The 17,008-nt window shown below is 38.8% G+C and overlaps 1 protein-coding gene across 5 annotated transcripts in view; it reads left to right on the forward strand.

Moving 5' to 3' along the window:
* The window catches only part of ACSBG1 (acyl-CoA synthetase bubblegum family member 1), a 53,932-nt gene that overhangs the window by 34,530 nt on the left and 2,394 nt on the right, over nt 1–17,008 (forward strand). For 4 of the 5 annotated variants that reach the window (XM_069797931.1, XM_069797930.1, XM_069797932.1 and 1 more), the window contains 9 exons: nt 1,139–1,259; nt 3,149–3,229; nt 6,054–6,203; nt 8,548–8,724; nt 9,240–9,421; nt 10,500–10,733; nt 11,331–11,548; nt 15,124–15,263; nt 16,286–16,532. In XM_069797931.1, the coding sequence (XP_069654032.1) occupies nt 1,139–1,259; nt 3,149–3,229; nt 6,054–6,203; nt 8,548–8,724; nt 9,240–9,421; nt 10,500–10,733; nt 11,331–11,548; nt 15,124–15,263; nt 16,286–16,532 (1,550 nt within the window). The remainder of the gene's footprint in view (nt 1–1,138; nt 1,260–3,148; nt 3,230–6,053; nt 6,204–8,547; nt 8,725–9,239; nt 9,422–10,499; nt 10,734–11,330; nt 11,549–15,123; nt 15,264–16,285; nt 16,533–17,008) is intronic. The other variant, XM_069797929.1, reaches the window with a different exon arrangement.

Below are 17,008 nucleotides of genomic sequence, written 5' to 3' on the forward strand. Positions count from 1 at the left end.
GAACGTACAAAACAAGTGATGCATGATGCAGTTGCTCACCACTTGCCAACCGATGACCAGTTAGTTCCCAAGCAGCGATCTGCCCATCCTGACCAACTTCCCCCAGTTTATGTACTTGGCATGACGTCACACGGTATGGAATATCTCTTTGGCCAGTTTGGGTCAACTGTCCTGGCTGTGTCCCCAGGACAGCTTGTGCCCCTCCAGCCTTCTTGCTGGCTGGGGATAAGAAGCTGAAAAATCCTTGACTTAGTCTAAACACTACTTAGCAACAACTGAAAACATGAGTCTGTTATCAACATTATTCTCATACTAAATTGAAAACATAACACTATACCAGCTACTAGGAATAAAATTAACTCTATCCCAGCCAAAACCAGGACAGTAGCAAATTGGTACTTGGTGTCATATCTTGGAAGTTGTGCTGCAGCCGATTAGTGTGTTCAGCGACCTACTGGAGTCTCATAGCTTTCAGTATATCCAAAATAGTCCAGACACTCATGAATTGATCCTGTTTGCTATGGGCTTAACTGTGACAGTCACACAGAAGGTATTGTACAGTATCTTAGCACTGGAAGATGTGGGAAACAGATGAGACTCCCAGTTTTATATTAATGATACTTGTCTACAGCAAGATATGTTCAAGTAGATGAAGTGACAGATAAATACTAACTAGCCTGATTCCTTCTCTCCTGATACCTGTTCATACAAATGGATCTTACCTCTTAAGCTCTTTCTGTGCCGGTGAAATTCAAATTGGTATCTGTGTGCAGCTTGAACAGAAACAGGACATAAGTGGTTTTGTTTACCACTTCCTGAGCTAACTCTTGTGTAGCCTCAAGTGGCTTAAAATGCTGAATCCTAGCCTACAGCATCTTCTACTGAATAGAGTTCAGAGATTAGTTTTTGCAATGTGCATATATCAGAGATATTAATGTATATCTGAATACTTGAAACAAACGTGACAGCTGTGCTGCTGTTTACTTCCACATCTTCATATTCTTTCAGCTTCCATCTGATCTTTGATTATTATTCTCTTTTTTGATACTAAGTACATGTGTATGTGTGTGTATGTATATAAATATATGTTCTTTTATATATATATGTATAAACTTTTTTGTTTGTTTGTTTGATACAGAGGAATTGTCACAGGAATATATACAACCAATTCTCCAGAGGCCTGCCACTACATTGCTCATGACAGCAAAACCAATATCATGGTTGTGGAAAATCAGAAACAATTGGACAAGATAATGCAGGTACAAGGTGGCTGAATGGTTACTTAAAAACCATAATTTTCCCATTTCTCGATGCTGTTATGGGTCCCAGATACCATATTCACTATCTGTGTTGTGAAACCTTTCATGGGAGTGTTCTTATTTGAAAATCTGGTATCTGGTGTTTTGAGCTCTTGTGTAGCTTGCAGCTCTGTTCTCTCTATACTGTCTGTGGCTTGTATCTAAGCAGTTCTGATTTTCTCCAGCAGAGAGCTCACTGGCTGGTTCACTGCAAACTTACCTGGAAAAAAACCCCACATTTTGATCCCATGTTTATAGTGAGACCACTTGATTCTGTTTGGAAAAGCACAGACCACTTGAATGGAAGAGATTAGGATGATGCAAGTTTGTAAAGGCCAGCCATTTAAATATTAAGGATGTTAGTGTTCAGAATTTCCTCTTTACAAAATGTAATCTTTTCCTGCTTGTAAAATTAACCATTAAGGCTGTTGAGTTTACTGTGCTTAGATAGCATGATGGTTGATGTGACATAGACTTCAGTGAGAAAGGAGGACGCTCTTTAAGTGAACGGTCACAATTTTGACAAAAGTGTTTGGCAGCTTTGAATGGGTTTCTGCAAGGGTGCCAGACTGAAAGACCAACTTGACAGAAAGATCCCTATTGCATGACTTGCAGGAGGAGCACAGGGCAGCAACCTGGGAAGGGCTTCTCTGTCAGTAAGATGTTGAGGGAGGTCTGAGGCTCGAGATGAGTCGTCAAACTTGCACCAAATTGCACTGTTTGCTGAAGCAGAGGGGTCCTCCATGATGGAGTTTTCTGCCAAAAACATGTACCTGCCAGAGAGAAAATATCCGTGGATTTTTTTCAAATGTATTTCATATAAGTTATACATTAATTACTTTGTATTTTGTAGTTGTGTTTTATATGTGATTTGGAGGAAGAGAGATTTTTACAAGTATTCTGGAAAAACATACTATCAGACAAGCCTTCTTGCAGTGTCATTGACTAAATACAAGGGTATACTGTCATGAAGGTGGAGAGAAGAATATAAATTGAAGAATTCGAGGGATTTGATTCATACACATTTCTATCTAGAAAAAGAAAAGACAGCTCTGGTCAGCACTGCTTTATCCAGCTGAGGGTTTTTTGAAACTTTTTTTTTTTCCTGGAAGAATCCAAGACTGAAATAATAATGTTTCAATTGTTAACCTTCTAATAACATATACGTACCATCAAGCCACTGCTTTTATATTAGCGCAGATTGATCAAGTCAGTTCAAAATGTGATTAAGTCAAAGGCATCTATGAGGCACTGGGTCCCACAAATTTCAGTGAAATGAATGTTCTCTGCAGGCCATGCAAAGCAGAGAAAGAGCTACCTCAGGCAGCAGCCATTGCTGTATGCCTGTAAGCCTGCAGCTTTATATTTTTATTTATCCTTAAAATGTGCATTTTTTCTTTTTTTCTTTAAGAAGGTACAACATTCTTTTAGCACTTAAACAACAGTTTTTGTTGAGGGACTTCCTCTATCTCTATTGGTAACCACAGTAGCTAGGGCCAGCTTCTGGCTTGACCTAGACTGACTGTTCCTTGATGTGCCTTTTGGTGCATTATGAGAAAGGATGCTGAGGAGCCATTTCTGGTGGGTTTTTTTTTAAATCTTTTGACTGAAAACAGATTTTCTAGAGCAGACTGTGTAGTGTCTCCTTTTTTCCCTCCTCCTTCTTCCCCTTCCCCCTGCCTTGTTAACCTAGTTTGTTGTGAGTTTAAGGGAGAATATTTGAGGGTGGAGGGAAACAGGAGGTTTCTTGTGACTGTCAAGCCATTACAGTTTTGGCAGTATTTTAGTGTAAAAAACTCCATACAAGATATGAATAATAAATAATAAATTTGTTTTAAAAAATCCAACAGATCTGGAATCGCTTGCCACGCTTGAAAGCTGTTGTGCTATATAAGGACTCCATTCCAGAGAGACATCCAAATTTATATACGGTATGTGAATGCTAGAACAGAGGTATAATCCATGGGCTATTATTTATTTGATGAATTTCTACTATGTTTAATGTGTGGCATGTCTACCCTTTAGAATGCATTGCTGTGTTCCAGCAAATGCATTCAAAAGCTTCATCAGCTTTTTCTGTTTAATTTACCTGTAACTTCACGTTTGATACTTGACATTTAAAATTAGAGCTACCTTGCCTAAGTGTCCGTCTTGTGTCTTCCTAGCTTTCTACTTGACTGGATTAACAAAACACATATAGACTTCAGGTGGGAATGTGTACTCTCAAATGTTTAAAAATAAAAGTTGTCCACAGGTGCTAGTGAAAACTGAATTGTGGTTAGTTACACTGGATCCAAGAACATGAAAATGCTTGTGCTTTTACAAATGATAGTTGCAGTTTGTTGGCACCAAAAATTTCTGGTGATAGGCAACAAGTGAAGAGAAATAACTACAGACTGCACAGAGGAGAGCATGTTTTCTTAATATATGTAGAATCTTCCTATCACACGGTAAAAATAAAGCAGAAAAAAGCACAAAGCCACGATCAGAAATTTCTGAGTGGTAGAAGTCCAGCCTTTAATTTAAGAAATACGAGGACTTGAAGCAGAACAGATTTTTGTAAATATGTTATTCTAATATATTTTGAAATTATAATTGAAAATAGTTAAGTAATAAGAATACAAAACCCAGTATTTTAAGTGGACTGCGGATTATCAGATTTTAGGCTGAAAGACTTCAGCTGGGGAAAGAAAAAGATACTAATGAAGAGTGACCAGTGTAGAAATATTTTATAATATTTGCAGTTTTGATAATCTGAGGGGTTACTAGGCATACAAGAAAAAAGTTTTCTGCACTTGTTTTAATCATATCTTCTTTTGCTATGTTGAATAGCATATAACTTAATAATAAACACTTGCTGTTACAATACTGTATGTACTGGTATAGAGCATGCCTTGCATCTTAGTACAATAAAAAAATTGATACAAAGATGATCTTGCTATTTATATTTCTTGGTAAAAAGAATAAGCAATTAGTAAAATTAGTAAAAAGAAGAGCAATTAATTCTGGAACAACATTCGGTTGCTGAAACCTGAATGTCTGAGAATCGATCTATTTGAAAACACCCCTGTTCAGGTGTCATGTTGGACACATTTTCTCAATGGAGAGGGGTAGCTGTGAGAGTGTCTAAGAGTTGCCGTAGTTCATGTTGTCTAAAGGAAAAATCAGAGATCAAATCACAAAAGGCAGAAATGATTGTTTATTATGTTAGATGTAAAGCAAACCACCCAAACCACATGGCATTTGATAAAAGGGATTTGTGTTGCAAGTTCATGGCTAACATGTAATGAGCAATTGCTGCAGTAAGGGCAGAGCCGCAGTTCACTGATCAGTGCATGTTTCCAGAAGGCAAGTGCAAGGTCAGTAGTGTGTGTAACTGTACCTTTCACACTCTGTGGAATGAGAACGCTGTCAGTTGCAGGTACTGTTCAGTAAACAAAGCCTAGGCAACAGATTCACGGTGATTAACTGATTCTAGTATGAGAAGACAGTAAAGTCAGGAAAACAGGAACAACTGCTAAGTCACATAGAAACAATTACAGCCTTGACACCTCCAGACTTTCCAGGAGCTAGTGAAATTGATGCAGCCACATTATGTGGGAAGGGATAGAATGTGACAAAGCCTCTACTTGCTACAGAGCTGTGCATTGTACTGCTTCTCTCTTCAAAGATGTGGTTTGTTGGAAGAAAGTATAAAACTGATGAAGAATCCTTAGGACAGCCTTGCCACCCAAGAAAAGGAAGTCTAGGTGCCACAGAGGCTAACTATTGTAACCTTCCTTAGTAGCACACTGGCAATGGCAGAGGTCTGAAGGAAACAATGAACTCCCCCTCAAGCACAGGCTCTCGTTTTTTATCTCTGCTGTCCTTCGCATCATCCCCTTTACTGCTATGCGGTCCTAGATATATCTCCAAGAAATCATTGAAGAATGGAGGTGCTACATCTTGATTTGAATAACACAGTTCTGTAGCATGGTGTGAATCATCTGATTCCAATGGGAAACTGACAGTTTGGTTATTGACTTTCGTAAAAAAATTTGTTATACCCTAGTTTTCTGTTAGCATTGAAATCAGTGGTACACTTAGCAGCATATCAGGTGCACACAATAGAAGTATCTGGGAACAGCTAATATAATATAGACAATCAGGTTTACCATTCTTCTGGGCCAATTTGTGTGGCACAAAAGTCCAGCATCATAAAAGGTTTAGCTCATTCTAGATTGAGCCAAATTTGAATGGAAGTTGTGACCAGCATCATATGCTTTGTTTGCTATAAAACAGCAGATAATTTGGGTAAACATTCACACATCTAGATAATGATGCTTTTGCAAAGAAGCTTTCATCCAATTGCTTTATATTTATATATTTGTATTTAGAATGTCACAAATGTACTCTTACTTAGTACATCCAGATTCCTTTAAATAGGACTCAAAATCATTCTAACAGTGTGAGATAGTAACAAAATTTTAGCCTCTATGACTTGTCCATAGTATCCGTCTTGGGGGAGGAATAGTATTACATTCCTTTCTTAGACACTCATGGCAGCACAATTTTAGATAGTCTATTTGCAATTTGCCCATAAAGTTCTAAGCTAGTCTTATCATATTTCTTACATAGGCAAGACCTGAGGAGACTTGCCTCGGAAACAAGCAAGGCTCTGAAGTTTTCTACCATTTTTGAGACTGATAAGGTAGTGCATCTTTCCCCCATGTAAGAAGCTGTTTGATATCATGTATTTTCTCTTATATGTTCTAGATGGAAGAGTTTCTGGAGTTGGGAGATGACATACCTGATACTACTTTGGATGGTATTATTAACTCCCAAAAGCCTAATCAGTGCTGTGTACTTATATACACATCTGGAACGACTGGGAAGCCAAAAGGAGCCATGCTGAGTCATGACAACGTATGTACTTTAGGCTTTTTCTTTAGAATAGAAATAGAGAAGTATGAGGATATTTATTCCTGTGTTTTGAAACAGTCGGCTGTTTCTGGTAAAGTATAAGCAGGGTAAAGAATGAAACTCCATTCAAACTAGCACTTCACAAGGTTGAACAGTTTGTTATGAATATGAATTTTTTATTCAGTGGTTTTCTTGTGATAGATAATGTATATATTTGTAAATATAATTCACAGATTGGCATAAAGTCTCTCAGGTGATGTCACAGATCATCCTAAAACAAACAAATCATATACATCAGCCAGCCACTATCAAAACAGCCTGATAGACTGTTTTTGCAAATTTTATTAAAATTGGGGGTAGATGTGTGGGTTTTTTTACTTTGGCATTATTGTATTGCTAGACTTGGGTTTCTACATCTATCACTGGAGGATAATACAACTCCTGTGTATAGTGCTGGTACTCACAATAGCCCTACCTGCATTGTTGTGAACAGAAAATTTTCCAGTGATAGAGAAAAGTAAAGTCATTTGCAAAAAGAACTTTTCCACAGAGGTCTGCTAGCAAAGATCTGAAGTAGTTTGGGTTTTTTATATATTTAAATTGTGTTTTAAGGTGGCTGAGCAGGAGTAGAAAGTGGTAGGGAGCCTTTCTGAACACGTAGACAATCTGTGAAAGGGCTGGTCTAAGTTGTGGCCTCTCCTCTTAAAATAAAGCAGAAACTATTGCAGACATGCACACTGTGAGGAGCAATTCACCCAAATGTAGGGAATTAGTACAGTAGTATCTGGAAGCAGAACATAATGGACTTGGTAGACAAAAAGACTGATCTGATGTTGCAAATCCTATGCTCTTCCATCTCAAAGGAGTCTGGTGTCATTTCTGTGTTAGCTGCCAAACTATTCCTAGCTGCTGATCGCAAACAGGCTATTTTTATGTTGATGAACAGTGGAAAACATGCCTTGCCTGTAGCTGTGCTGCTGCCTTCTTTAGTCAAAAGATGTTTGACACTGTCCGTGTGCAAAACCAGTGCTGAGTCAGTCATATATGCACCCACACAGATCTGCTGTGAGTGTGCCTGTGTGCTGCAAGGCTTGAAGGATAAGGAGGACAAGCAATCAATATAGCCACATCTCAAAGACATCCCTTTCTGCCTACTGTGTAGGTCTCCCATAGCCACTTGTCCAGTGCTGCCATCTAAACTTGGAGTGGCCTGGCCTGGCAGCATGCTGCTCCTTAAAAACCTCTCTTGAGAATCTCTTATTTCCTTAGACCAAGCGTACACTCATACCTTCTAATTTATTACAAAGAAAAGGAGCTGGCAGGAACATACTGTGATAGCAGGTATTGCATGTGATTCATATCTCTTCCCTGCCATCCTGAATAATCTCATTTCTATGTCCTGCCCTACCTATTTTAGATTACAGACTCCTCTGAGAAAGAGCTTTTTTGGGGGTGGGGTTTTTGTTTGTTTTTTTTCTTGCTGTGCACATACATCTTTTCCCTCCCCCCTCATATCATCACGTATATCTGTGAGTCTTCCATATGCTTTATTGTGACAATGAAGATATGCATATTTGGCATCCTTGAACTGCATCTTCTGAGATGATATGGGAATTAGGAAGAAGTGGGGGAAACATCATCCAGTTTCACTAAGAAGTCAAGCAGCACATCTTCAAAAATAGTCACGTATGCAGTGCTGCTCATGGGGGGAGGGTGTGGGTGTGTGTCACTTGTGAACCACCATGGGGAATACCCCAGAGGCTTCCAGAGGAGCAGAATACAGCTGCTATCTTCCTCATTAGTGCTTAGCCAGGTGACGATCAATACAAGACAGTGAGCTTTTTGCTGATACTAAACTGTCCTTTGAGCTCACTGATCACTGAGTATTTATTTTTATTTTTATTTTTCAGGTAAACATACAGATGCAACACTGGTGAAAGGTGCCCGCTTGATAGAAAGTATGCCCAGTAGGAGAGTTGCAAAAGAAGGGGCAGATCAATTTACTCCTTGTCCATTCAGCCCATGGCTGCCCTGCTCCGCATGTCACTAGGGCATGGGAAGTTGGTAGTGTTCATAGCCCAGTCAGGCAGCAGAAAGACTGCATTTACTTATGTTATCTGCACATGTATGTTGCTGCTAAGTTCATCTCATTTTTGACCAAGTTTCTCCCAGGGAATTGGCAGTCTGGTGTGTTGTCAAAGATCGCAATGTCTCCAGCAATTTTTTGTGAGCACAGATTCTTCATAGTTACATTAGCATAGCATGAGGATCCTTAGTTTGTGTTAAAAAGAAAAAAGGAAAAAAAAACCTCACCATATCTAATGCATTTTATTATTTATTTAAACAGATAACTTGGACATCAGCACATTGCAGCAGAGCAGGAGATATGCAGCCTGCAGAGGTCCAACAGGAGTCTATAGTCAGTTATCTCCCACTCAGCCACATAGCTGCACAGATATATGACCTGTGGACTGGAATCAAATGGGGAGAGCAAGTTTACTTTGCTGAGCCAGACGCTCTGAAGGTATCTGTCTTGTATTGCACCTAATTAAGCTTGCACTTCTTCCTCTTAGAAAACTTCCCAAGGAGACAATATGATCTTAGAAGAGGTGCAGAGGATGAAGATTGAGTCTCTTATTGTAAGAATTATGGAAAAATAATATCCATTAGACTTGTGATCCAGTGCCCTGGACTCCAATTAAAATACATAATCCAGATCCATAAGGTTCTTCTAAGGCGGAAGAGTATACATCTAAAGCAAAAGAAGTTTAAGAAATTTTTGGAGGAAAGGGAGCCAGAAGGAACTAACCCACCCATGCATTTTCCTTCTTGTATACATACCTCCCCCAATATGTCAGAAGTGGCACATGTTAGTGTGTATGTCTGACTGAAGTAGGTTCAGCAGTCCTTCTTTATATCCTACATGTTTAGTGATGTTCTACATCTTAGTATTGCAAGATGCAGACTGCGTCACCAAACCTTTTTATCACTGCTGTGGACCTTTTGCAATGTTTTGAAATGATTTAGTGATTTTAACAGGGCAGCTTGATCAACACACTAAAAGAAGTGCAGCCAACATCTCACATGGGAGTTCCCCGAGTATGGGAGAAAATCATGGAGAAATTAAAGGATGCTTCTGCTCAGTCAGGATTTATGAAGAAGAAAATGCTGTCATGGGCTATGTCACTTAGCTTAGAGAGAAACCTAAACTGCTCAAGCAGGTATGTATTATAATGAGTGAGAGTTTCATCAACCCGAAAGTAGTGATCTGCTTGTAATAAACCATGAAGCATCAGTGAGACTCTTAACTGTAAATGGGTAAAATTTGGCCTGGCTACACAGCAAATATAATGCAAGAGGGAGGGTGTAGTTATCAGTTACAGTTGGCTGACTGTTAAACACAGGTGACTGTTAAAAGTGTCCCTCCATCCTCCCTGAGAACATACTCCCACTAACACGTCCCCCAACTCTGTGTTTTCTGTTAATTGAACAGGTCAGTTTTCAGTGGGGAGAGTTCCTTGATGCAGGGCACCATGTGACAATGCAAGTGCTAGTTACTGGTGTGAGGAAAGGGCATGAATTTGGAGGAGGTGTATGAGAGGGGGGAAATTTCAGTGGACAGCCCAGGCAGACTGGCTCATGACAGTTTGGGGTATGCACCATGTGAGTAAGAACATCTCATCTCTGCAGAGAAACTCAGGGACAGCCCCCATGAATTCTCTGAGCTCTAAGTACATTATCTCTGTTCTGATTAACATTGGTGTTTTCCTCCATAAGATTGCCTGGATAAAGAATGTTGTATAAATTCAAATATTAACTTAATTCACAATTCTTTCCTGTTCCAAAGTTCTTTAAAGCGTGACACAATGAAGTGTGAAATTGCTTACAGAAAATGGTATTCCAGAAGTTTGTGCAGTGATACTGCTTTGCTTGTCTGATCACTCAGCTTCTCAGATAGGTCCTGCAAATTTCAGATTTTAGTGGTATAGGTCCTCAGAGACACATTTAACTGATAAAGAATCAGGAAAACAAGAACTTTGCTTTATACAAGGTGTTTTTATAGTTTATGTATTTGGAGTATTTGGACACCTCAAGAGTTGGACTTTGCTAGCAATGAAAAACACTGAATAAATGAAAAAAGGACAAATATGTATCCTGTTCTTACTGATGTAACTTCTGTCAGCACCCAAAACCAACTGGCAAATGCATCTCTAAACAAAATTTGTGTCTGATTTTGTTTTGAAAATTCCATAGGTTGCTCTGACTTACTGTCTCCTTCTCCTGTGTGTTTGTACTCAGCAGTGATTTAAAGCAGTTCTGGACAAGGTTGGCAGACTACTTAGTGCTTGCAAAAATACGCAATGCACTGGGTTTTTCTTCCTGTCAGAAGCACTTTTCTGGTGCTGCTCCTCTTAATACAGAAACACTGTATTTCTTCTTGGGTCTGAACATCACCCTGTATGAGGCCTATGGGATGAGTGAGACCACAGGCCCACATTGCCTATCTGGGCCTTACATTTACAGGCAGCACAGGTAATTTTACTTCTCTTCTTTTCTTTTTTTTTTTTTTTTTTTTTTTTTTTTTACTATGGTATGTTTCATTATATCTGAGAAGAATATTTACTAAGTTCAGGAAAGATCTTACCACTTATTTTATTTTCTCTCAATGCATTGCCATCTGTTATGACTTTGGGAGGCAAAATAACTTCCAGGTCAAAAGCTGAACACATTGCCTCTATAGCATGCCACGCCAAGAGCACTGAAAGTGATCTACAGCATTATATGCAGAACGCAGTTACTAAATCTGATGTATATCCCAGCCTTGGCCCAGGGTAGGATAGCTTTCAAATGCAACACCTCAAATACAAAAGTGTTTTTATGCCTGAAGATACAGAGGGGGGGGAAAAACCCAGGAAGCACAGGGCAAGATAGACAGCCGAAAAGTACTTACTCTACCATACCTGCCCTGCGGAATGAATATTCTATAGCTTTCAAATAGTTACAGCAGGGTGTTATTTACAGTCACTAATATTTTGATAGGTTTGGGGATTTGGCATGTTAGATGTCTTACCAGCATTATGTTTAATATTTCTGTGCTCCTTGTGGGTTTTTTCTGCTCTTCTCTGATAGCTGTGGTAAGCCAGTACTTGGCTGCAGAGTGAAATTGGTGGATGAAGATACAGAAGGCAATGGAGAAATCTGCTTCTGGGGAAGGACTGTTTTCATGGGTTATTTAAATATGGAAGATAAAACAAAAGAAGCCTTTGATGAGGATGGGTGGCTGCATTCTGGAGATTTAGGAAAACTAGACAAGGATGGCTTTCTTTATGTCACTGGAAGAATTAAAGGTAATAAGCAAAATCTTGCTCCATGTTTATGGTAACTGTTCAGCACTGTTCAGTCACATGTCAGATGTGGCCCATCTAATTAAGTGCCTTTCCTCTAATGCTAGCAGCATTGACCTAATAGGAAGGTAAAATAAACTTTCCTATGAGGAAACCAGGGTGTGCCCTGTTCAGGAAAGGTTTCCCTCTGGTCTGTAATAGATGCAGATGATTCAATTCCTACAATGAAGCTTTTTATCTCCCAGACCTTTATTCAGTATTAATTACAATTAGTAATATAAAGTAACAATGCTGGTTTCATGTGTCTTCTGTGATTCTAATGATCCATTAAGCTGTCCAGTCTCCCTTTGAATCTTGCTAAATTGTCTTAATGGCACATTAGAATATTTAGACAGTAACGAGAGACAACCCTTTGTTATTTAGAAGTTGTTGCTGTAGGTCAGAGCTAGGTTCCTCTGATGCCTTAGGTGATGTGTTTGCAGAGACTAGTGTTGAAGCTTGAGAGCAGAAAGGAAAGTTAAAGCTAAAGCAATAAACCTAGGTATTATTACAGTATGTAGCTTGAAGTCTCACAGGAGTAAGTCTGGTCACTTGCTTACTGGGAAGCTTTTTTTCACAGTTCATATTCAGAGTGTGGGATTGGTCACAGTTGAGATGTAACTGAAGATTTTAAAATTGAGTAACTGTCATCTTAGAATATATGATGAATCACTAGGGAGATAACATGGATGAGTGAATTTGTCATAGGGTGACATAGTGCCCTGTTAGGAATCAGGACTTAAGCAGATGCTATTAATAGCCTGCACCAAATGCAGCTATCTTGATTTTAACTTGCTTTCTTGTCTGATTCATTTTCCTTTAGCACAGCAGTTAGCAACTCCTAGTCTCATTCCGTCATAACATTTGTGTGTCACTTACATCTTCCTTGATTGCTGAACTAATAATGATTACTCTAAATTACAGAGTAGGTAGACCATCTGGGATAAAATAACTCTCTGCCCAGTTTCATTAAAATTTTAAATCCAAGTCCAAGTAAGGTAAAATCTAATAGAAGGTAGAAAAGAAGCTTTTCTTTTAGTGACTGAAACAGGACTTCTTCCTTTGGTTCTGTGGGTCTTAGGAGTTTTAGGACTCATTAGCTGCAAAGCAGAAAGATGTCACTAGAGAAGTCCATACAGGGGGATTATTTGTAGAGGTGTGGAAGAAGTTGTTACAATTGTTACAGTTATCTGGATCAGCTGGGAAAAAGCTTGTCAATGAAAAACTAAGAGATTGGTAGAGGAGCTAAGACAAAGACAAGACTAAGGCAAAAGGAGGGTGGAAGGAAAGGAAAAAATAGACCTAAGCAAGTTTGGATACACAACTAACTTTGGTATATATCTGTGGTTTGACATAAGTCTTTCATTCTATAAACACTACTTGTGCTTCCTCAAGTGTGTGAAGTGTGGTTACTAGGGAAAGAAATAACTTTTATTGTTATGAGATCTGTCCTGGTTTCAGCTGGGATAGAGTTAATTGTCTTCCTAGTAGCTGGTACAGTGCTGTGTTTTGAGTTCAGTATGAGAAGAATGTTGATAACACTGATGTTTTCAGTTGTTGCTAAGTAATGTTTAGTCTCAAGTCAAGGATTTTTCAGCTTCTGATGCCCAGCCAGTGAGAAACCTGGAGGGACACAAGATGTTGGGAGGGGACACAGCCAGGGCAGCTGACCCAAAGTGGCCAACAGGGTATTCCATACCATGTGATGTCATGCCCAGTATATAAACTGGGGGGAGTGGGGGCAGGGGAATCACTGCTTGGGGACTAACTGGGTGTCGATCGGCAGGTGGTGAGCAATTGCATTGTGCATCATTTGTACATTCCAATCTTTTTATTATTACTGTTGTCATTTTATTGTTAACATTATTAGTTTCTTCTTTTCTGTTCTATTAAACCGTTCTTATCTCAACCCATGAGTTTTACTTCTTTTCCTGATTTTCTCCCCATCCCACTGGGTGGTGGGGGAGTGAGTGAGCAGCTGCGTGGTGCTTAGTTGCTGGCTGGGGTTAAACCACGATACAATCAATGCCTATTCCATACCAGAAGGTTGAGTATAGACTGGAAGTTATTTCTCATCATAGTTCTCATGGAGCAGTAGAGATGGTAGGGCCCAAACCTATGAATGCTGAAAGGGTGCTATATTACTGCGTTCAGCTCTGGGGCCCCCAGCATAAGAAGGACATGGACATGTTGGAGTGAGTCCAGTGGGGGGCTGGAGCACCTCTCCTGTGAAGAGAGGCTGAGGGAGTTGGGGTTGTTCAGCCTGGAGAAGAGAAGGCTCCAGGGAGACCTTACAGCTGCCTTCCAGTACCTAAAGGGGGCCTACAGGAAAGCTGGAGAGGGACTTTTTACAAGGGCGTGTAGTGATAGGACAAGGGGTAATGGCTATAAAGTGAAAGAGGGTAGATTTAGGTTAGATATAAGGAAGGAGCTCTTCACTGTGAGGGTGGTGAGGCACTGAACAGGTTGTCCAGAGAGGTTGTGGATGCCCTATCCCTGGAAGTGTTCGAGGACAGGCTGGATGGGGCTTTGAGCAGCGTGGTCTAGTGGAAGACCATGGCAGGCAGGTTGGAACTAAGTGATCTTTAAGGTCCCTTGCAACCCTTGATTGCATCTAAATTCTTCAATTTTGTTGCTGACAGGGAATTGGTTACCAACCCGATCTTTAATACATACAATCAGCTGCATTATTACACAAAGGACTGGTATACCATTTGTCTGCATTACTTGTTGAAGCATGTTCTGAAATGCTGCAAAGACTATTATTTGAGGACAGTGAGAAGTCACTAGTGTAATGAAAGCAAAGAGTTGGAATTTACTTGGATAATACTCAAATTTGTAATAATTCCAATGAATATATGTATTATACTTCAGAACAAATGCATTCAAATAAAAATTCACATTCCTTTATCAATAGAATAAGGTATCACTACCATTGTTTACAAACCTTAAAAATATTAAAATTCCAGTCTTTCATTATATTTCCCTCATGTCAAAAGTAGGGCAGAACTCACTACTTCCACTGCGAACTTCCTCTCTTGACTTCTCCCTCACACTCCTTTATCCCTTCTTTCCATGTTGCTTTTATGGAGTCTTCCTGCAGGAGTAACTTATTTTTGTTTGATCCCTCTTGGTGGCTTTAAGAACTAGTTTTAATCATGATGTTAACAATGAACTTGCTTCTTGGCAAGATAGCAACAGTAAAACAGAGAGTGAATCCTATGCTCATTTGGAAGAGATGATTGCTCACAGAAGAATTCCAGATTATGCAACAGTGCCTTGAGAATAACTAACCTGTTACTGGATTACATAAAAATTATCTGGAGCAACTATGTCATACTGAGGGAGAACTAAGAACTTGAGCACATATTTGAAAAATATTAGCATTTTTATTTTGAAGATAATTAATAGGCTTTGTTCTCTTTGAAAAAAAAAAAAAATCTCTTTGTGTCAGAATAAGAAAAGTGGGTCAATCCAGACATTAACCTGATCTTTGGAATTTATTTAAATTCAACTAATAGCCTTTCTTTTTTGCCTAGATTTGATTATTACAGCTGGAGGTGAAAACGTGCCTCCAATTCCAATTGAAGATGCTGTTAAAAAAGAACTCCCAATTGTTAGTAATGCTATAGTGATTGGAGATAAAAGGAAGTTTTTGTCTATGTTGCTGACCCTAAAGGTAAGCCAGTTTTACTGTTGATTTCAGTGAAACTATATACCTACACCTAACAAAAGATGAATTTTGAACTATTTGTAAAGACCCAAAATTAGATAGGAGGATGTTAGTGGAAAAAAAATGTATAGCAACTACAGACCAATTCCTGATGGTCTAAACTTCTTATGGTTAGGTGATCTGCTAAACATCTACGTGTTTACTGCTGTCTCTCCTATACGTACAATAAGGCCTATTTTTTTTTATTTAAATGCAAATTTTTAATTAAGAAATGTTGAAAGAGTGAGAAGTCTCTGTAATGGAGCACAGTAATAGCTTTTATTCTTACAGACGAGCAAAGCCAACAAATGTTTCTGTTATGGGCAAAAAAACTTTTCTAACAGAAACTTTCCAACAGAAACATTTCTTTACAATTTGTTCTTTTCACATAACACAATAAGGGTGACTGTAGAACAAAATAATTAATAGTTTTGCTGTGGTATATGCTTCAATTGAGAAATCATTTTTTTCTAAAACATTTGCACTTTATGTTCTGTGTACATATATAGTGAATGACCCTTTAGTTTTACCTGAGGTTATTTACCTCTATGACTGATACTCCCTACCTACAGGTACAATAGAAAGACTAATTTAAGAAGTCTAACTTGAAAAAATGCTTCTATCTCAAGCTGTTTACATTACACTGCAGTAACTCAATTTAATGATGAGCTAAATGTTCCCCTGTAACAATGGAGTAATTTGGAAAATATGGTAGAAATTCAAGGTCTATAGATGGACTTTATTGCCCAATTGACACGTTTTAAGTCTGTTCATGTCATCTGCATATAAGCCCAAAATACTCGCATTTGGTAGCCAAGTGGAAAGAAAAGCACTATCATCTGTAGGCATTTCTGGTTTTTAAGGCTTACAGAATGGGTGTTGATGCTGAGCCTTCTTGATTCCTACTAGTCAGCAGGGACCTGATCAGAGAAACATTTAATGCCTTGCAAGAGTGAGCATTTGATGATTCACTTCATTTGTTATTTTAGAGTGTGCTGGACCCGGATACATCTGATCCCACTGACATTCTCACTGAGCAAGCTAGAGACTTCTGCCAGAAGACTGGTAGTAAAGCCACAAAAGTATCAGAGATCGTAGCTACAAGAGACCATGCGATCTACCAGGCCATTCAGGAGGGAATCAACAAAGTCAACATGAAGGCTGCTAATAGGGTTCATTGTATTAAAAAATGGATAGTCCTGCCAAGAGATTTTTCAATTTCTGGGGGAGAACTAGGTAAGATTTACTGATTTATATTGAGGTATACACACAGTAAAGAGGCTGCTGATCTAAGAGTATTCAAATACAGTTTTGTATGCCAAATTCTGGATACAGCCACTAGAGAGAAAGGAAAAAGCATTATGCAGTATGTCGTAAAGAACACAAAAAATTTTGAGTTTTTGCTGTGTACATATGTACCAATCTATGCTCATTTACAAGTAGAGCTCTATAGTTAAATTTCAGATTGCTTTAGGCAATTAAACAATCAATTCTGGTTAATTCCTTGTGCATTACAGTACTAATAACTTCCAGTAATAATACTGAAAATTTCTTGTTAAAGAGAGAAGCAAGACAGTGAAAGCCTGACTGTTAGCAGTCCAAGCAGATTACCAGGCTCTTTGAATAAACTGGGAATTGTTTAAAAGCTTTCAAAAACATTATCCTTTAAATTATTTTTAATTAAAAAAGTAGTAGTCAGTCATCACCCTCTT

This window comes from Haliaeetus albicilla, chromosome 12 (genome assembly GCF_947461875.1).
Source record: "Haliaeetus albicilla chromosome 12, bHalAlb1.1, whole genome shotgun sequence".
Taxonomy (NCBI): Eukaryota; Metazoa; Chordata; class Aves; order Accipitriformes; family Accipitridae; genus Haliaeetus; species Haliaeetus albicilla.